The 22,946-nt window shown below is 39.4% G+C and overlaps 1 protein-coding gene across 1 annotated transcript in view; it reads right to left on the bottom strand.

Moving 5' to 3' along the window:
* Nucleotides 1-6,472: 6,472 nt before the first annotated feature.
* Nucleotides 6,473-22,946, bottom strand: part of LOC124622242 (myrosinase 1-like) — a 60,690-nt gene continuing 44,216 nt past the window's right edge. The window contains exons 8-11 of the mRNA XM_047147897.1: nt 21,293-21,441; nt 15,664-15,798; nt 13,192-13,298; nt 6,473-6,899 (exon numbers count right to left, since the gene is read on the bottom strand). Of these exons, the coding sequence (XP_047003853.1) occupies nt 6,776-6,899; nt 13,192-13,298; nt 15,664-15,798; nt 21,293-21,441 (515 nt within the window). The 3' untranslated portion in view covers nt 6,473-6,775. The remainder of the gene's footprint in view (nt 6,900-13,191; nt 13,299-15,663; nt 15,799-21,292; nt 21,442-22,946) is intronic.

Here is a 22,946-nt window from a genome sequence, read left to right as displayed (position 1 = left end):
CATTTATTTTTAAAGATATTTGAAGTGCAATGATACAAAGGTTTTCCGTGATACATTTCATTCCATTGCTGTAATCTGTAACACCTGAGGATATAATTACATTGATCCTCAGGGGGGCACACGCTTACTTTGTGTACCATGTGTGTAGCTAGCACAAGGAGCCCTAGCTAATATGGTATTTGCTTATACAACTTTACACATCGGTACCATATTTCTCTAACACAGAATTACACAGCTATCTGATTATCTAACAGAGAAACAAACATATTTTTTACTACACCAGTGAAATATGTTTATGCAATTACACAGTTGGGTAACTTCACACTTATGAAATTGTATTTTGTCTGTACTTTGTGAACTGTTCATATTTTATGGGAACCATTGTGATACTATGAGAGCTTTGAATGATATATTTGGTATGGGATCACGATTTTTAAAGTACGTTTGAGGCAGATGACACTTTTGACATGAGCAGAGGATTTTTTTTTAAATTATTGGAGGAAGCTACGACGATTTTGAGAGTTGACTGAGGTGTTATGATGTTATTATTACGATGACTATGTGTATTATGCTGTTGCAGTATGTTTATGATCAATAAGCTGATGCTATATGAGTTATTTTATTATGCTACGTATCTGTTATGATGAAATATTGAAGAAGTGTCGACGAATATGTATATGTGTAAATAAGGTAAGGAATAATGAGTGGTGGTTAGGGACTCTGCTTTGTGAAAAAGGTTGTTGGAAACCAAGAATCGTACTTTAAGAGTTATGAAATGTATGTAAATGCGTGAATGTATTACAATGCCGACGAAAATTTTTTGGACACTGTTATATCAATACCAGTTTGTTTCTACAGATATGTAACGCAAATTCTTGACCTGTGAAATATTTTTATATGAGGCTGTCACTGTAGCGGAAACTGCTGTCGTAAATATTTCTGTAAGAAAGCTAAGTGACCCCCTTCACGTAATGCGTCGTGGGCACCCAGCTGTGTGACTGACGCCTGGAAAAAAGCCATTATTGTGAGCCTTTCAGAGGCACAGGTGGAGAAGAAAAAAAAAAGAGGCCATTATCCCCGCTGTTGACATTCCTTTGTAGAAAGCATCGTAAATACGACACCCTCAAACTTGAAAACATGATTACACTGTAGAGTTCTTAATTTATGATATTTACTGAAATGAAATGATGAGAAACATTTCATGTCTATTGTCTTGCTAGTTGAAAGATTGTTTACTGCATTATGAAATACCATATGGCTAGTGAATGACGTTTGACGCCTTGCTTTGCCTATTTTGTTTAATACCTAGTTCCTAGCTGCACTGCAGCATTGGTTAAAATAAAATTTTATAGATATACTAATATAAATATTTTATGCCTACAGATCCAGTAAGAAATAACTTTATGATGGATGTACTCCAAAAAAAAAGTGAGAGAGCACAAAAAGACATTTCCACTTCACAGGAACTGCATACATAATTTTTGTCAGTGACTTGGTAAGTTGTCTGCTAGAGCAAGTTACAGTGATGCATCACTCTAGTGTTAAGATGTGACATAGGTATTAAACACGACCATTTTTTTTACTGTAATACTTTTTCTGCTTGAGCTTTGTCATGTTTAGATATAAGTTATTGCATTTGCTGCTGCTGTTTGCCAGGCATAATGTTACTGAATTTGACTTTGCATTACGCTGTTAAGCCAGTTTTACTACGGATTTATTTTTCTTGTTTGCTGCACAGTGCCTTATATTAATTGTAATATTGCAATTGCTTTGCCAATTTGAAATTTTTTGTCATTGCTGTTTGCGTTAATTGTTTTGTGCTGCTGCATTGCCTCGTCCCTTAGTTCAGTATCTGAGCTCAGTAGATTTAAGTTAGCTTAAGAGGGGGTAGACTGTATAAGAAACTAGCTATGATGGATTGGAAGAAATGCATTGAGAAGCTATAGGAAAATGGTTTGGCCAAAAAAGTAGTGTACAGTGGAGAAAAACTATTTTTGAAAGAGGATGTGAACAGAATACAGAAAGCATGCTTGGATAGGATTTTTTTGGTGGAAACAAAAGTTGAAATAAGAAAAAAAAAGGATCTATGGAATAAAGTTTTGGGTTGGACTGCAGTACCAAATGTTACACTGAAAACGAACCCTGTCCTTTCCTTTTGTGTTATCCCACTATGTGTTTGTGTACCCTTGTGTATTTGTTTTCTTCCTGTCTCTGTGTACTGTTTCATAGAATTTTCTTCCTCATCTAATACTAAGATACATTCACTATGATGAGGAATACTGTTATCCTCAAATATAACAGGCATTAATAATATGCTATTTACTTTGTAAAGATGTTTAGACATTATTTATTCTGTTTGGTTTTAATGCTCATGTATGAAGTAGATGTTTCAAAAGTTATTCTGATCTTTTATGTATTTACTTATGTCATAATTCCTGTAACACTGATGTATATGTTTATTTCTATTCTTTTGTAAAGCCCCTATTACTGCAAATGGTATCTGTATTATTATGTTTTAATGATGTATTTTGTACCGTTGTTATTGTATTCTTATGTTATAAAATTGTAATTGATACCAGTTCATCATATTATTAACTTGTAAGTTACATTTCACTGCACACGTTTCTGTTGGTCATAGTATATGGACAATATGTGAGAAGTAGGGACTGTTAGTGTTTGCACGTACGTTAATAATTCAGCAAGGCACTGGATAACAGCATTGCTGGTTCTAAGGACAATTCCAAAACTTTGTGAGTGCACAAGTGGTGGTTATGGACTTGCTATATTATCCGCAAGACTCTTCAATAGTGATTGTGCACTTGCACAGTCATAACAGATGGCTGCTGGCCATCTCTACAAGGACTACAGTGGGTCTGCATCTTCGATGACCCACTAATACCATTATTTCTACTAGGACTACAGTGGGTCTACACCTTTGCTGACTCACCAGTACCATTATTTCTACAAGGTCTGCAGTGGGTCTGCACCTCTGGTTGCCCACCAATACCATAATCTCTAATACTACTACAGTGGGTCTGCTCTGTGATGACCTACCTACCAATAGTCTTCAAAACTTCGAATGAATCTGTTGTGGGTTTGCTCTGTTGTGGCCCATTACCTGTCTGCATGTCAAGAGTCAGCACTCTCTTTCCGTTGGAAGGACAACACTACTTCTTCAAGACTGCACGGAAATCCACTACTTCCGTGTGCATTTTCTTCTACTGCTCAGACATTGAGAAAAATAGTGTTAAGTTACTATGATGAACGATCAGGACTGTCTATATGGGCTGTGAGAAAATTTTAGCGTTTGACCAACACTGTATCAATAAGTGTGTGCATTTGATATCTTTCTTACTGTAATTATGAAAAAAATTTTCAAATCTGTATTGGCCAGTGTCCAAAACAATTTGTAAAATTTTTTGTGGGGAGCATGGGGGCTATGTAAGTAGGCTGTTTAGGTTTTCTTATTGGTAACGCCACGTAGTGCCCTGTATGAAAATCACTGGCTGTGCTGTGTGCAGTCTGTGGCTGGTTGGCATTGTTGCAATACTCGACATTGTAGTGGTGGGTAGCTGGATGTTAACAGCGCATAGCGTTACGCAGTTGGAGGTGAGCCGCCAGCAGTGGTGGATGTGGGGAGAGAAATGGCGGAGTTTTGATATTTGTAAGACTGGATGTCATGAACTGCTATGTATATTATGACTTTTCAACACTATTAAGGTAAATACATTGTTTGTTCTCTATCAAAATCTTTCATTTGCTAACTATGCATATCAGTAGTTAGTGCCTTCAGTAGTTAGAATCTTTTATTTAGCTGGCAGTAGTGGCGCTCGCTGTATTGCTGTAGTTCGAATAACGAAGATTTTTGGTGAGGTAAGTGATTTGTGAAAGGTATAGATTCATATTAGTCAGGGCCATTCTTTTGTAGGGATTTTTGAAAGTCAGATTACGTTGCGTTAAAAATATTGTGTGTCAGTTTAAGCACAGTCGTGTATAATTGTTCAAAAGGGACGTTTCAAAAGTCTACATTAAACTGACTTTAAGCAAATGACCAGCTGATTTTACTTTTAAAATAACAACAATAAAATACATACCAAGCCAGCAGAAGTCACTCGCTAAGCTAAATACAGAATAAATGAAATGTGTAACCTTAATTTGTGCTGCATCTTTAGTTATTAGTTTTGCTCGTGAAATTTTACATAACTTTATGTGAGTAGGGTTAATACGCAAAACTGTAAATTACTTAAGGATCTGTTATGCAATACAAGAATGAGCAGTTACTGTGTCAGAAAATTTAGGCTGAAGCTGGTCATTAGCAAACACGCGTAACTGACAGTAAATAGTTAATCTATTTTCACATTCTTACGACACTCAGAGATTGCATGAAAAGGAAAGGGACCTGCCCGGTAATAATATCTGAAGACAATGACAACACAGGTGACCTACAAGTTTTAACTATTGCAAGTAGTTATTCAAGTTAGTCATACTTTATGAAAGACATTCAACTGTGTAAAGACTCTACAGAGCTGTACCTGTCAGCTAACGGTCTTACGATGTTGTAGCTGAGTGGACGACGAAGAATATAGCCGACGGCAATGCTGAGCTGCTGCTGTTGCTGCTGTTTGAGAACCCCGAGTCGCTTCCAGAGCCACGGGACGGGCAATAGTTGTAACTGCAGCTTCCTCCACCTGTCCACTCCGACCGTGCTTTCAGTACTCGCGGGTTAACGAATCAGACGCGCATACACTGGCGCGAGCATAGCTGCACACCGCATCTGCGGGAGCGCCCGACGAACACTTCCGCACTCTTTCATCACTCAAGATTCTCTGCTTCCTCTCTGCTCGCAACGCGACAGACACTCTCCGCATGCAAAGATAAACAATGGCACAGCTACTGCCATCTCGTCATTGCTATCGATAATTTTAAATAAAGTTCCCTGGTTATTGCCCAGCACTTTACAACATATTCATTATGATTACGATCAAGTATATGCAGTCAGAAATAAATACACTATCATATTGATTACGAATTAAATAAACTGCAGTTTGTGTAATAAAGCTTACAGATTCAGAATCAGAAATACAGTACTTGTTAACAACGGATATTAAACGGTGAAAAATTTTGAATCGAGCAGAATGTATTTTATGTACATTTTCAGGGTTACGTCCTTTCCTCACCGACTCTGTGGTGATAATTCCTTTGTATTATCAGATCACCTAGTTTTCAACATTCAACTGTAGCGTCACATCTCCAATCCGTATCATTATTTAAAATTCAATAGTTTCTGGAACGCTTCTGACACAATTTTGGGGCGCTCTAAAATTCTACCTTCACAATATTTCTTTCGCCGATATCTCGTAGAAATAGGTCCTACGAATCGTCACTTTCAAATAAGGTACTTTGTTAGCAGAAAATCATGTTGTCAGAATATGCATATCACCTCCACAATGATCTCGTTGACAGTTAGCTGAAGAACCAGTTATTTCTAATAAACCTTGTAGTACACATGCTAATTAATGGCAATAACAATTTCTGTAGCAAAGCAAAGGAAAGGTCCTGAATTAACACACTTTTTGATTAATTTACGTTTCGTGTCATTCTCATAGAGAGGCGTTCTGTAACCTTCTGTTGCTTCCTCGACCTTGGGTCGTTATGTGAGGCATGATTTTAAGACTTCGTGTTTCGCCTTGATCTAGCTATTATCACATTGCCTTCTCTACAACAGGATCCCTAAACTTCTCTTCTAATCCCTGCGACTAACAACGTGGCTATCGCACTGCCCTCTCAATCCAGCTTTCCTACATCACGTACCTCTACAATAAATCGTCTATCATTAGTCACCTCGATAGTCATTCATAGGCAAACAAGTTTGGACCATTCCGTAAGCCGTCTGCACTGTTCTCATCTTTAATAATTTCTTTTCACTGTCACGAAGTATTTTCATCCGATTTGTTGTCATATCATACGGGAAGAACGATCGGTGCTCTAGGCGTCACTGTCCTCACCTCTGTGGTCATGTTTACTTACGTCACCATGCGGATTTAATGCATAACGTAAAAGCTTATGTACAACCAAAGTCTTAATGCCGTTTATAAAAGGACGTTGCGTGTATTAAATGATGAAGTCAAATGCCATTTCATTTAGCCAAGTGTTATGTGAGAGAATCAGGAAGACGTTCAACAGTTTGACATATTTTGACAATAAAATTGTTAACTTTGAATTGCTACATCGGAAACTGCGATGAACATCGAGTAGAAGATGTGGCAGTCATATGATAAACTGCTGTAACTAGAAAGAGATCGCTAAAGGACACAAAAGGACGTCGAATTTCAGTAAATATAGTACGTGTAGGTGTGTACTCACCAAAAGATAAAAGGTTGAAAGATGTTGTAATAAAATATGTGAAGCAATTTGTTGTATAGCGGTATCTCTCAGTTTATTAAAATACTGAGCTTGAATAAGAAATGAAAAGTACAAGTATAGATTACTTTATTGAAACTGGTGCATGGAACAACTGGCCACATTTAATCGAAACAAGGCGTTTACCTCTACTAGAGAATGCTAGAGAATGAACTAATCCAGTGATGATTCCATGGAAATAATCGGTAGGGGATAGCAGAACTATTTAGTATCATACTCATATTGCTAACACATCTAGGACTATATACAAGTTAAATACATTTTTGTCGAGAAAGAAAACCTAAAAACTTCGTGAGTTACTTCGAATATTTAACAAGAAGCAGGAACGTTATCGAGTGTAAGGCTGATGTTAAAACTAGAAGTACTCCTCAGGAACAGTCCTGTTCCTGTAAATGCCACCAATGAAATTCGCCGACGCCTTGGGAGTCCTCGTTCGCTCTGTGCTGTTGAAGTCCACGTGATAGACGCCGAACTTCGCCCTACGAACAATCAAATACGACAACATTCTTTCAAACAGAGTTACATTGCAGTTCGCTTATCCAAATAGCACTAAATAAAAATTAGTTCACTGGCGGACAGTATAAAGGATACGCTTGTATTTACTTGTATGTGATATTGTAAGGAGCGTCTACAATTATTCAGGTTCTTACAAAGGAATCACCCCAGCTCAAAGAGTGAAAAATGGCTCCAAGCACTATGGGACTTTACATCTGAGGTCATCAGTCCCCTAGAACTTAGAACTACTTAAACCTAACTAACCTAAGGACATCACACACATCCATGCCCGAGGCAAGATTCGAACCTGCGACCGTAGCAGCAGAGCGGTTCCGGACTGAAGCGCCTAGAACCGCTCGGCCATAGCGGCCGGCTTCAAAGAGTGAAACCTGAAACACAATTATTTTAAAATACCGATATACGTCTGTTATAAATACCATAATGGTTATGTATGAACGTAACTCTTCTTCTATGTAGAATTATTGTTTGAGGATTAACAAATATAAGACCGACCAAAGCTTAAGTCTGTGTAATTGGCAATTTCGATCATCAGATACACAAGACTCACTAAGGAGTTACTATTTGGTGAAAGGGTGGACACATGCTTCTAACATATAAGTTAACAGATGAAGTAGTTACACATCCACATTGCCCGACAGTGAAGCTCCTATTTTGTACTTTCGTTACTTATCCGTCATCGAAAAGGAAATACGGGGTTTCACTGAAATCACTAAACCACAACGATCACAGACAGTCTCTGTCAATGTGAGTCCAGCATGCTGTGGCTGAAACAGGTCTATAATTTTTATAAGGTTACAGTAACTATTAGAGGAACTCTTGGGTAGAAAGTTTTATTTATTAATTGGTGAGAAGTTTCAGACAGATTGTCCGTTATCAAATCATGCTTGCACACAAGTTTTACAAAAAGCTACTGCCCATAAAACACATAAAATTGGCGATATACAATGTAGTGTCGACACACTAATGTATCTCAAAATGTTTTGAGGTTCAGTGATGTTCATGTGTGTTGCAGCGGTTATATGGTTTTCGGCCAGTAACTCACATGCACGTCTGGCTACAATGCAGTACTTACGTTCATGGATGTTTTAATAAAAATGACAAGCCGTCCAGAACTTGTCGTCAATAAATAAACTACCTACGCAACTTGAGACTGTTCCTCTAACAATTTTGTAGGGGTGAGACACTGATCTCAGTAGTGTGATGACTGTGGTGTTTGATTCTGGACAACTCCATTACACATACACTGGTAGTTATGTAGCATGTCCTCATACATTCGCAAGTGTGCACACTCTCGGTGCAGCGAATGGCTGTAGATTCCAACGATACACTGACATAAGAAACTGAAAATGGTTCACATACTTACAAATAACACGTACTCTATAATAAAAGTAGAGCAGTCAGCGTGTCTGTCATATGAAGGGTCCAGTTTCAATTCCCTATATTTCTCATGGTGGGGTATAATGCCTACGCAACTACCTGTCGCTGATGTGGTAGATATGATGATGGCTGCAAAGCTGAAGCAGGTAATCAATTTCAATAAAGTTATGTATGATCAAGACAGATTTTAATCAGTTACTCAGATACAAAGGTCACCGTTCCGATCAGGAAAAAAGGCGAACTAGGGCTGGAGAGGCCAGTTCAGGAGCTCCTGAGTGGGAAGTGGCTGAGCGGGAAGATTGTAAAATAAACAACGCCGTTTCACACCGTATGCAAATGAGGCTGCTCGGCGAAGATAAGTCGTGGAATATTCAGTGCCTGATCGCGGAGTTCAGTTCAATAGCCTCTGTCACATACCTCATTTGCGTCTAATGGCTTCCTGAGGTGATTACGTAAAACAAAATCATAGAGTAGACGGAATAAGGAAAATGACTGCTTAACTGTGAGAGCACTGACGCTCAGCTTCACAACTAGATATAACAGACTAATCAAGGTACTGGCTGATATGGATTTTAAAACGCCTTACTATGTTTTGGAAAAAGACTATTATATTTGAGAGTAGGGGAAAGTTGATACAGTCTTTAGCTCCGAGTAAAGATCAGGTGGGAGGTGGGGTCACTGCATAAAGGAGTGTGTAAGCTTGTCTGTGGGACATTCAAATTCATTTGTGGTATCGATAGTGGACAAAGCGAAAATATATGCAAGGTTCGCAGGAGAGCTTCTGTAAAGTTTGGAAGGTAGGAGACGAGGTACTGGCAGAAGTAAAGCTGTGAGTACCGGGCGTGAGTCGTGCTTCGGTAGCTCAGATGGTAGAGCACTTGTCCGCGAAAGGCAAACGTCCCGAGTTCGAGTCTCGGTCGGGCACACAGTTTTAATCTGCCAGGAAGTTTCATTATAGAGATATTTAATACTGACACAGCGACCTATAGCCGACAATTTAACGATTTCTTTATCATTAACTGATGCTTAAAGAATGCATTAGGGTCTTCAGATACAAGCATCCATATTGCACCTACATCTTTTCTAATGTCAATAACCCACGATTCACAGGTCGTCGTCTCGATCCTTTTTCACTACTTGGAATCCACCTAAGAGCTCCCTGGTACATCTATTTCAGATTCCTGTATCTGCATGCCCCACTCACCTCAATTTTAGTTTGTGAAAATTACGTTCTATACTCCAGGTGTTTCTCCCACATATTCTCAAGATGTATCTCTTCATTTCGTATTTGTTATTAATGACATACGCACTAAAACAATCGATCTGACATCCACAGCTCAGAACTGGTAACTGTAAAGCATTCTTCCTAGAAATTCTGAAAACTATTTGTTCATCCATAAGCACTGGGGGCCAGTTTCTATATGTGGCTTTAGCATCCATCTGCATTCAGTACGGAAACTGGTCTTGTCTACGACTACACTGTTTATTTGTACTACTTTTTTTCGGTATGTTAACTGAAATAGAGGCTAACAGTATGTCAACGAACATGGGACTGACAGATATGTGGAATCTCCTTCCTGAGTCATCTTTCTATTCAGAATCCGTACTAATTGAGTATAATGGAATCTGGTACATTAGCAGATATGATGTGAGACATACTAACTTAAGACGTTCGAGATACGACACGAATTGCTTGCAGAAGAAAGGAAAACCAGGTAGAAGCAAAAATTGGAGAATATTTGTTGTTGTTCCAAGATTATACCATTACTAGATTTACAGAGGGTCTTTGAAAATGAAAATTAGAATAATCTCTTTCAAATTTTGAAGGTAGCAGTGATAAAATGCCGGGAGCGATAAGTTAATTACAAGTTTTATAGAAACTTGACTGCATTTGTAAGAGTGGAAGGGCATGAAAGAGAAGCAGGAAGACAAGCACTGAGAGTGGGCTGGACATGGCTGTAGCCTCTACCGGATGTTATTCTCTCTGTACATTCAGCAAACATTAATGGAAACCAAGGAGGCATTTCGAAAAGGAATCAAATATCAGGGAGGACAAATAAAACTTGGCGGCGTACCGATAACATTGTAATTCTGTCATAGGCGGCAATAGGTTTACATGAGTATTTGAACGGAATGGATATACTCTTGCGAAAGAGGTTACACGATGAATGACAGCAATAATAAAAACAAAGGTAATGGAATGTAATTGATTTAAATCAAACGATGCTGAGAGGATTATATTAAGAATTGACACAGTACAGGTGGTGGTTGGGTTTTGCTGTTACGAGAGAAAAGTAACTGACTATGGGCAAAGTAGAAAGAACATAAACTGCCAACTAGCAATAGGTAGAAAACCGTTTCTGTAAAAGACTAATTTGTTGAAATCGAATCTGTAAAAGAGGAATCTGTTAAACTCGCATGTAGATATAATTGTTAGGAAGAATTTTTTGAAGACATTTATCTGGAGTGTATCCTTGTATAGCAAAAAAAAAAAAAAAAAAAACGCTCAGACAGGTAGAGAACATAACCTTTTGAAGTGTCATGCTACAGAATAGTGTTGAAAATTAGACAGGTAAGACGAATAACTAATATGGAGGTTCTGAATCGAATTGGGAAAAGAAACAAAATTTCTGGCACAATATCACTAAATGGTGGCATCGTTTAATAACACAAATCCTGAGAAGTCAATTAATTGTCAGTCTGGTAACGGAAAGAAGTTGAGGAAGTTTGGAGGGTAAAGATTATGAAGGAGGAACGGGGTTTGAATACAGCAGGCAGGTTCAGGAATGTTGTCGTACTAACGCAGAGATGAAGAGGCTCGCACAGGATGAAGTAGCGGGGAGCAGTGCATCAAACTTGTCTTCGGGCTGAAAGACTACATCACGACAGCAATCGAAAGCTTCCATCAATCCACGAATACCAGACGAACCTGTTGTCCCCTCCCATTGACATTTTACAAAATATTTTTCAGGACTTTCTAACGTTTCTAAGGGTGTGTGATTGTATTTCGTTTGTGTATGTGTGAGTGTGTGAGCGTTAAGAGAGTTCAACGGCGAGGTTAATAGTACTGGTCGGAACTTACAAATGGTCCATTGTGCAATCAACACTTCTGTAGCCACCTTGTTACTTTTACCGATTACGATCCTATGCCCTGAGACTACGGCGCCAGTAACGCGTACACAAGTTATAAAAGGGCATTGTATTGGCGGAGCTGTCATTTATACTCTGGTGATTCGTGTGAAAAGGACTCCGTAGTGATAATGGCCGCACGACGAGAATGAACAATCTTTGGACGCGAAGCTAGACGCATGGGACATTCCATTTCGGAAATTGTTAGGAAATTCTGTGTTCCGAGATCCACAGCGTAAAGAGTGTGCCGTTAACAGCAGATTTCAGGTATTATCTCTCACCATGGCCAACGCAGTGGCCGACGGCCTTTACTTAACAACGGAGCGCAGCGGCGTTTGCATAGAGTTGTCAGTGCTAACAGGAAAGCAACACCGCATGAAATAACAGCAGAAATCAATGAGCGTCGTAAGACTGACGTGTCCGTTACGACAGTGAGATGAAATTAGGCGTTAATGGGCTATGACAGCAGGCGACTGAGGCAAGTGCCTATGCTACCAGCTCAGCATCGCCTGTGGGGCCTCTCCAGGGCTCGTGACCATATCGGTTGGACTCTAAACGACTGTGAAAACCGCTGCCTAGTCACATTAGTAACGGTGTCAGTTGGTGAGAGCCGATTATAGGATTCGAGTGTGGCGCCCACCCGAAAAAGCCATCTATCGAAGTTGTCAACAAGGCACTGTGCAAGCTGATGGCTCTCCACAATGGTGCGGAGTGTTTTTAGACTGACTGGACCGGATCATCTGCTCCAACTGAATTGATCAGTCACTGGAAATGCTTATATTCGACTACCTGGGCATTATCTGCCGTCATCGGTATACTTCATGTTCCGAAACAACGAAGGAATTTTTACGGATTTCAATGCGCTGTATCAACAGACCAGAATTGTTCACGATTGGTTTGAAGAACATTCTGTATAATTCGAGCGCATGATGCGGCTACCCGTCAAATATTTGTGGGACATAATCGACAGGCCAATTCGCGCACAAAATCATGCACCAGAAATACTTTCGCAGTTATGGACGGCTACATAGGCAGCTTTGCTCAGTATTCCTGTAGGGGACTTTCAACGATTCGTTGAGTTCCTGCCAAATCGAGTTGCTGCACTACACAGGGATGAAGGAAGTCCTCAAGATATCAGGATGTATCCCAAGAGTTTTGTACATCAGTCTATTTTATTTCTACACGGTTATCGAGTATATAAGAGTTTGCAAAATTTGTTCACAACTGCGGAATATTTGTGACATTAGCTGCATTAGTTATGAACATATAACCTATAGAAACACACAACAATTTGCCCCGAACCCAGACTCGAACCTGGATTTCCCATTTGTCGCCAGCCGTGGCCTTCATAACTTCAGCTATCTGAGCACACTTCCACAACCGACACAAACTTCCATACTTGTTACTGCCTACGTTCGACTCCATCACCGAAGGGGTTCAAGGCGGAAAAGGTACTCGACGTTTGCCCATCGAGGCTTCTATTACTTATTTTTAAAAATGTGTGAAGAATCAGACATTGGTGACGAACTTTCAGCTGCACGAAATTTATGAAATTTCTTCACAATTCATAACTTTAGTTCAGCTATAAGATCGTCGTTCTACAAATTGCATGTTGTGAACGAAATTATCGAAAGGAGCTAATCATGGCTATATACATGCCAAATGCTCAAAACGCGTATCATACATACAGCTGGTCTAAAATTTCAGAAACTGCACATGATTCAACAAATTGAATATTATGTGACTTACGAGAATCCAGCAGTCCATTCTAGGTTGTCGATGATGCTCCATGTCATGTACCCAAATACATTCACTCCATCTTCGTTGATAGCTTTAAGCATTTCAGCCAGATAACTCTGAAACAAAAACAGTAAAATATCTCAAACAGTTATAGACTAACTGGAGACTGACTGTGAACTAAGCTATCCCTCACAACGTGGGCCTTTGCGATGAATATTCGGCACTTTTTATGTTAGGGACGATACTGACGCTTGCATGAGAGTTCATTCACAGCTGGCCAAGAGCGTCTTATAAACAGCTAATGATTAAAGGAAACTTTCTGACATCATTGCCTTACAAAAGTAGTCAGCTAGTTACACAAGGCAGCCAACGTTGTGGTAGTTAACAATATGATAAAAACTTCGTATCTGTAATACAGTTTTTATGCATAAAATAATAATTTTGTGTAATTGTATCAGCATAGAGGCTTTATTTTTGATAACAATAAATAAGATACTTTAACTTAGTGTCATACTTTGCTCTAACTACTTCACCTGATGACCTGTTACACCTTAAAATACCATAATTTGAGTAAACTTCTCAATAAGCCATTATTCAATTTGCAAGCAAAATACAAAGTACTTTAAGTACGTAAAGGTACGAAAAAACTTGTAATTTTGCAGATCAAGTTTTAGAGAAAAATTTCATATGTAGTAGTGACTTTCGAAGGTGCTGAGTAAATGAGTACTTCCAGTTTTACGATAATTTGCTTTCAGTAACACGCAAACTAGTCTCTCCCTGAGATGTTGTAGAGGAAGTATGGTCACCTTTGACATTCTTGGGCGCTTTCAGGCAATCGCTGCACTGCTAGTTGAAAGCGCTGGCTCGTGGACAGCTTTGAAACACACTTGTTCTGAGGGGTCAAATGTCAGATGTGGAGCTGCGTGTTTGCAGTTGTTGGTGAGAACGCTTCATGTATTCGAAATACTTGCTCATAGGCAAGATCTTGTAGTCAAGTCTTTCGTATTGTGTTTGCATTCCATAGCTTACTTTTATTAATTTCGCCCGTTAAACTTGCTATGAATTACAAAGGTGAGCTGACACTCAGGCATGTGCTTTCACTAAACGTGAAGCTGGTTGCAGGATCCTATTCTACTCATTGAGTCCGAAACATTATGTTTTCTACATCTACATGTACGTTATTACTCAGCTATTCACAATAAAGTGCCTGGCAGAGCGTTCAATGAACCACCTTCAAGCCGTCTCTCTACCGTTCCACTCTCGAACGGCTGCGGGAAAAACGAGCACTTAAATTTTCTGTGCGAGCCTTAATTTCTCTTATTTTACCGTGATGATTATTTCTCCCTATGTAGGTGGGTGCCAACTGAATGTTTTCGCAATCGGAGGAGAAAAACGGTAATTAAAATTTCATGAGAAGATCCCGCCGCAACGACAAATGCCTTTGTTTTAATGGTTGACACTCCAGTTCAACGGATCATGTCAGTACCACTGACTCCCCTACTTCGTGATAATACAAAACGAGCTGCCCTTCTTTGTACTTTTTCGATGTCATCCGTCACTCGCACCTGATACGGGTGCCACGCCGCACAACAGTACTCCAGAATAGGGCAGACAAGCGTGGCGTAAGCAAGTATTTAGTTGAATTTACAGCCTTCAGATTTGTGTGACTTGTCGCGTAATCGAAATTTAGCGGATTTCTTTTAGTACTCAAGTGAATAACTTCACACTTTTCTTTATTCAGGGTCAATTGGCACTTTTCACACCATGCAGATATATTATCTAAATCATTTTGCAATTCGTTTCGGTCATTTGATTCACTCAAGTGAATAACTTCACACTTTTCTTTATTCAGGGTCAATTGGCACTTTTCACACCATGCAGATATATTATCTAAATCATTTTGCAATTCGTTTCGGTCATTTGATGACTTTACAAGACGGTTAATGACAGCATTATCTGCGTACAATCTAAGACGGCTACTGAGATTGTCTCCTATGTCGTTAATATAGATCCAGTGTTCTTTTTCAAACAAGTATATACAATTGTTCCTCTGCTTTCCATTTAAGTCTACCGATGATTCTCAAATATTTGTCCGTGGAGATTGTAAGTCTGTTTCCACATTTAATTTTCCTGTCACTTGCTAACGTTACGTGACCTTTCTTCCAGATATTTTTTCACAGGAAATTTGTGGATCCACTGTGATTCTCTTATCACTGACGGCTATTTCTGTCCAATAGGTCTACTTTATCATAGAGCTACTTTTCGACGCTCATTGCTTTAATTGTTGCATGTGTGCCTCCTAGGCAGCGTAAGTGGCATACCGGTAGATATACTCAATTTCTGCCTAATTAGTTAATACTGCCTTACTGCACAGGAAAAAAAGTAAGATTCATTAAGAGAGACACAATGTGATACTTTTTTACCGAGATAAATCGATGCTGAGTCTACTTTTAACAGAGAATTCAGGCGTTGTATACTTACGCCATAGTAGTTGATGCGCTCTTCGTCATCGAGTTCTCCATAGTCGGGGTAACCATTCTCCGTTACAATGATGGGATATCCTGCGTACTCTGTGGACACCCAGTTCAGCAGCTTTCGGAATCCCCATGGCACCACCTGTAATTAGTAACATAATGCGAAATGAAAAACAGGTGTAAATGGCAAATATGTTATTTCTGGCGCTTAGATGATAATGTGAGTACTATTCGCAAAAGTTTAAGCCAAGTTAAAACAGAAACTGGAGAAACAAATGAAGCATCAGTAAGTTAAATAATCTGTAATTTTACAACGGCAGTATTAAAATAGTACAAAGTTACATACTGCAGCAGAGAAGCTTAGATACAAGTCGTTCCAAGCTGACAGATGGAAAGTAGGGCTAAATGATACTGCAGATGACAATATATGCAAATTACTGCTCTGGTTTCCTAAGGTATTTCTTATTTTGGGCCTACAGCAGGGGTGAAATGTCAGCTTATGTTTTTCTTCCGGTCTCGCAGTGATTCGAGGAAATGTAACAAACAGTCTACGACACAAAAATTCCTCTTTCTTGTCAGGTTCCTCCGACTGCATCTGAACATACGTTTGTGGCAGCTTCAAATGTCGGTTCTCTAAATTTTCTCAGTACTTTTCCTCGAAAAGAACGTCGCCTTTCGTGCAGGGATTCCCATTTGAGTTCCCGAAGCATCTCCGAACACTTGCGTTTTGCTCGAGCCTACCAGTAACAAACCCAGCAGCCCGCCTCTGAATTACTTCGATGTCTTCCTCTAATCTGAGCCGGGGCGGATCCCAAACACTCAAGCAGAATTCAAGAATAAGTCGTACCATCGTCGTATATGCGGTCTCCTTTACAGATGAACCACACTTTCCCAAAATTCTCCCAATTAACTGAAGTCGACCATTCATCTTCACTACCTCAAGCCTCACATGCTCATTCAGTGTCATATCGCTTTACATTGTTACGCCTTGATATGACAGTGCCAAGCAGGACATTAGCAACACTGTATTTGAACACTATGGACTTGTTTTTACTACTCATCAGCATGAAATTACATTTTTCATAGCTTCCATTCATCACACCAAAGAAAAATTTTGTGTAACTGGGCGAAGAATATTAACGAACAATGGAAACTGATAAACGAAGAGCGATGAGTACAGCAAGAAGTATCTATTGACGTGACATCGTCAAAACTTTACTTCGTTCTGTAAGACCACAGACAAAACACATAGAACTGCGGTGGCACCGTCATTCACTGCGAATCAGGCAGGAAATCTTTCCCATCAGGTTACCTTCCATTCAGAAGGCTGTTCCACTCAGCAACTGTTATATTGACTTGTAAATAATAGATTTCAGCTATCAGTCGTACTTTTTATATTTAATTGGCAGATATAGATTTGAGCTAGAAACTAACCATTCTCAGTGCACTATCATCTTTGATCAATGCACGTAATGCCCGTTGGTCAGGCTTCATCCACAGTTCATTGGTCATTCAATGAACTGTGGATGTAGCCCGACCAACAGGCATTACGTGCATTGATAAAAAATGATAGTGCACTGAGAATGGCTAGTTTCTAGCTGAAATCTATATCTGCCAATAAAATTTAAAAAGGACAACTCATAGCTGAAATCTGTTATTTACAAGGAAATCTTTCTCCCGCTCACACTAAAAGATCTGCATCTCGTTTTAAGACCTACGTGCGTCTTATAAAATATCACTAGCAGGATATTTTAATAGAGGCAAACCAACAACCTGGATACTGAATAATAAAGGCGTACCTGTAGTAGGCCGAAACGGTGACCTAAAAACGAGAGTAAGTAGGTTGAGTTCCTGAAACTAACAAACACCTGTTACTGGAACGTGTATGTGGATCAGCGACTGCTCTGTTAGCTTCTTTGTTACGAGTACACATTTGGCCGTGAATCGAATGTGATTCAATTCTTTGCCATCTATTTCATCATTACAACTGAAATCTTTGCCTCTCTCATAGCTTCGATAACGTAACAGAACTACCTTATCTCCCTGGTGAACTTCATCGATAGTGTGGTGTTGTAGGTATGAATTTGTCACCTTCTCTGGCACTCATCGAAGGTCTCTTGTAAGTATAGTTCAAGACCTTTACGTAGTTTTGATTCACGTTGACATTTATTAGGCTATTCCGCACACTCATTTCAGCAAATAATTTGTGGCACTCAATGAATTCTTGATGTATTTTTTTTAGGTTTAGTTGAAAGTTATGGGAATGTTTCACGTTGGGAAGAGATAACAAAGCTTTTAAAAATTATGTTTGACTTGTTGGTAGAAGTTTAATTATTTGGTAAGTTTATTGGTTGGTAATTTAGTGAAAACCTGAGATGCTACGCTCAAGGATTTACGATATACGAGTATGAATTCTAATTTTGACTCAGTCACTCAAATTCATTAACATGATTTCTTTACCATTTTCCTGATGTTTTTTATTTCACTAGTTGGTGATGGTGCCTGTTGTGTTGGATGTGCCTCAATGGTTAACACATAGAGCGACCAACACAAAACACATCTAAAACCTGGGTTACTGGTAATCTGTCGCCCTTTGTTCATATTACTACTTGTTTTAGACCCTCTAGCTGCTATTTCGGCAAAATTTTTTCCTTCTTCTGCTTTAGTTTTGTTGCCTGAAGGTTTTAGGTACTGTGTCGGTGCGAGATGAGTTCTAATTTAGAGACACCAGCACTTCCACTCCAGTAATCCATTTCCATGGCCAGTTGTTGATCCTATACTACACCTGTTGTGACAGTGCGGTGATGCTAAAGGAAAACCCACTGTTTTCTTTTCGTACGGGAGTCTAGATCTTGAAGGTATTTCCAAATCTCATAACAACAACTGCATCCCGTCGAAGAAATAGCTTTTCGAAAAGCATTCTGATGCACCAGTCCTTTATTTTGTCTTAAGAAGGATTTGTCTCTTTTTGAAAACAATCTAATTTGAGAATGCTTGAACTAGTCTTTGATCACCAACCATCTGACATCTATGTATCATAGTTACTTCTTCAATGTAATTCTTTTTGTTACTGAGGAAATATTCTATCGCATATCTGATCCCCTACAAGGATTGCTACCTTGTCTCTGATGGAGTGCCTCAAATGATCAGTCGGGGAGTTCTATGTTAGGAGATAAGGGAAACGGAATGCGGTCCACAACGGTGCACCGTTGCTTCCAAATTAGGAGGCGCCTCAGGACTTGAAAGTATCTTTAACGACGTGAAGCAAAACTTGCTAAGCAATCAAAGCCCAGTTTTAAATTCTAGTAGGCCAAACTGTGGTTAATGCCATGGAAATGGACCAGTATGAAACGTGGAATGCAATAATTCTCAACCAGGTCTTGAACCTGGATGGATGTAATAGAAGACCGCAGTCGGAAAGATAACGGTCATTAGAGGCGCATGGAATATAAAAGGGATCGATAACTAATCAGATGTTTTAAAGAAATAAATAAAGCTAGAATGGATGTAATAAGTCTAACAGAAACGAGAAGAAAAGGAGAAACATGACTATGCGTCTAAATACGGTGGTATCCGAAAGCAGAGTTGCATTGCACTCCAAGTGTCTTCTATTGACTAGGGCTATGCTTCACCACAACTCGAACTAGTCGAATAGATCACGTCACAGTTCTGGAAATACCTGTACAAACATTTTACTAGGGCTGTGCTTCAACACAACTCGAACTATTCAAATAGCTCACATCACAATTCTGGAAATACCTGCACAAATAGTTTACTAGGACTGTGCTTCAACACAACTCGAGCTGTTAGAATAGCTCACCTCACAGTTATGGAAATCTAGTTCAAATGGTTCAAATGGTTCTGAGCACTATGGGACTTAACATCTGAGGTCATCAGTCCCCTAGACTTAGAACTACTTAAACCTAACGACATCACACACATCCATACCCGAGGCAGGATTCGAACCTGCGACCGTAGCAGTCGCGCGGTTCCGAACTTAAGTGCTTAGAACCGCTCGGCCACTGCGGCCGGCGAAATATAGTTGATATAAGAAACGTTACATCTCGGGAACTATTAAGAAAATGTGCCTTAGAAGTAGAATTAGACATTAGGACAAGAAGCAATAATGTGGCTAAGGACAGTCCGTACTAGGTAAGGCAGGTATCTTGGAATAGGTCAAAAGAAATGGAGACTTAAGTGAAAGAATAGTGTTCTGGAGTAAGAATAAGGAAGCCGCAAGAATAAGTCTCCTTAATGGCTAGAAATGGGGAAATCGTTATCAGAATCTTTTGCCTGGGATGGAGCTAAATTCGAGGATGAAAGCTCGCAAGAGGAAGTCGAAGGAGGCAAAGAAGATATTAAAATACCAATAAAAGCAAGGCAAAATGTCAGCAGACTGAAAATGTTAAATGTGCTAGTGCAGGAAGTAGTGGCAGTTAACTGCTAAATCTTCGCCATCATTCTTACTAAAAACTTAAATGTTAACTATCCGTCTTTTGCGTTTACGAAAGGAAGTAGAAAGTTTTGCACAAATTATAGGAGTGTAATTTGGTTAGTGGCTGTCCTCTACGCAAGAGTGCTCACACAGAATTCAGGAACATAAGACAAAACTCCTCAGGTCCGGTCAGTCATGTGTAGGCATTAACTTCATACATAAACAACGAACAGAAAATTGTACTGAACGAGGGCATACAGACCATTTAACATATTTTGAACTAGAAAAGACGTATGACGCATTGTCACTAAATAAGTTGTGGCTGTGCATGATGAATAATGGTGTCCTAATAATCTATATTAATGCGGTTTTGAATCTGTGTACGCGCCAGCTCGGTGGAAATGAGTAACGCGTTATCAAAGGAAACCAAAATTACCAAAAGGTTTCAACCGGGTAGTCCGCTGGCTCTGCTGTTATTTAAATTTTATTTGGAAGGAGTGTTAAAGAGATCGAAAAGTAAATGTAGCGTGACGGAAACGTCAGAACGAGATGATAAACTGTACTCTCTCTTATTCTTTGACGATTAGGTGATAATAGGTGAAAATAGTATCGGTTCGATCCTTATGGTGACATAGTTTTTGAAATATATGGCTAACGTAGTTTAAAAATACACATAAATCAAATTGAGTATACGACAGCTGGCGGTGACGGGCAGCATGATTTTAATTCTTGTCTTCGTAATATGAAATTTTATTCTCCATTCAAATGCCCGTCTGTAACCACATCAGCGAATTAAAAAAGGAGTGTGTAAGAAAATAAACATAAAAGTGGACAAGAGGAAAACCTTATTGCTAAACTGAACTGAATTCTTTGGAGTAATAATCGGAATGAAAAAGGCTGTATACGAAATGAGACATGAAAGCATTCCATACATGACTCAGAAGTTTGGCATATAATAAAGAGGCTAAAGGATCAATAACTAGCCATGGATATGGATTACTGGAGTTGAAGTGCTGGTGTCTGAACTTTAGACCACATCAAAAATGGTGAAAGTGGAGCGTGCAGACAACTATAGAGTGTAAAGGGTTATTATTGTATTCCCATTTATAACGGGTGATAAATTGTTAACAAATTATTGTTCGAAGTACAACAGTAAGATACATCAGGAATATTCAAAGACATAGCGGCTTCTGAACCTTACCCTGAGCCACTGTACTGCGCTCTCTGGCCACGACTCGTTGAAGAAACTGATAATTCCGCTGTCACGTTCCAACGAAGGTGAGAGACCCCACTCTCCAGGCTTGACTAGTCTTGTCGTGTAACTGTTCAGCCCAAAGAAATCCGCCGACCCTGTGAAATACAAAACAGATTCATTAGCAACGTTCATTGAAGAAACGTTATAGAAACACTGTGCAGAGCAACTCAGTTACCAGCTTGTAGTCTGTCGACTGAGTCACTCTGGCTGAAGACTTCCCGTAGGAGGAGTCATCGTCATAATGACAACAGGTTTTTCAAATAAGGATGAGGAGCGAACAGATTCTTGGTTCCCTCACATTCCCCTAAAGCGGGACAATACAGGGTGAATAATTAGAAATGATCAGCGACATGATGATTTCGACGGCATTGCGTAAAGAATATGCAGCTGGACAAGCAGTCTGCTAAAATAATATCGCGATGACAATAATCTTTGTTCGCACTTTCGGACCTCAGGCTGAAGACTGCTTACGGTGGAGTTACAGGAGGTCAATGCATGAAGTAGGTGTCTTTGAATCGGAACGTGGGAAGTTAGAAATATGAAAGCAGTAGAAAAATCGGGGAATCTAAAAAGAGAGATTAACGGCTTATAGTAGACAGCGATTTCCGACGTGCGATGGAAACATACTGATTTCTGGACAGATGGTTATAGCGTAACAAAAACAGCATCAGTTAATGGTGTAGGACTATCAGATGTTGGCATCGATACCAATAAAAAAGTTGTTAACAGGCTAAGTAAAATTGAGACACACTGTAAGCGAATGAGTTGTATGACTAATACTAACTCAGAACCAATGACCTTCTAGACCACTATGAGGGTAAATAGGTTAACTGATAAAATCGTATATTCCATACAATACTACTGTTGTACGGGCTCTACGATACATTAGCCATGGAATGAAAGTACTCTTTTCGTTTATAGTGGACATGAAGATGATGCAAGTGTTGCGCCGAAAGTAGTCGTTTGAAATAAAATTCATTAATGATACGGCTGTGCTTGTTCGTTTTCTACAATTATCTGCTTCAAATTTCTTATGAATCCCTATTCAGATATGCACAGATTTTCTTGTTGCCAGCTACGCTTCGCTGAAACCTACATTGAAGTTCTGTTTGCTGCCCTTGAAACTTTCTAGCACGGCTGTTAAATCATAGCGTGTCTTTCCCATCCCTTAAATCCTCGCACGACACGTACTTGTCGAAGGGGTACTGAACAATACTTTTGAACTTTACCCATTTGTACTCCACATCACGTGCTCAGAACTGAACAGAGGAGTTTCACTACTCAAATACTATACATTTTGTACCCAGTAACACTTGTTAAGCGAAAATATGATCCTACCTTTCTTATCATTCCGCGTAAAACACGACGTCGTCGATCGTATCGCAAACTTACCGTCGGTGATATCCTCATCTGCGTAAACTGGTTCGAAAATCACTGTTTGTTGCTCGGAGATACATGACGTTAGCTTCACGACCTAATTCTTCCTCTCGACTACTCGAACTACTTTTCGGATGCGACATTCTGAATAATCTCTCACTAATCCCTGTACCAGGTAAGAACTCTGATCGCGTGACTCTCCCCGGCAAATTGAAGTCTCCTT

This window comes from Schistocerca americana, chromosome 7 (assembly GCF_021461395.2).
Source record: "Schistocerca americana isolate TAMUIC-IGC-003095 chromosome 7, iqSchAmer2.1, whole genome shotgun sequence".
Lineage (NCBI taxonomy): Eukaryota > Metazoa > Arthropoda > Insecta > Orthoptera > Acrididae > Schistocerca > Schistocerca americana.
This window is presented reverse-complemented; position numbering and strand designations above follow the sequence as displayed.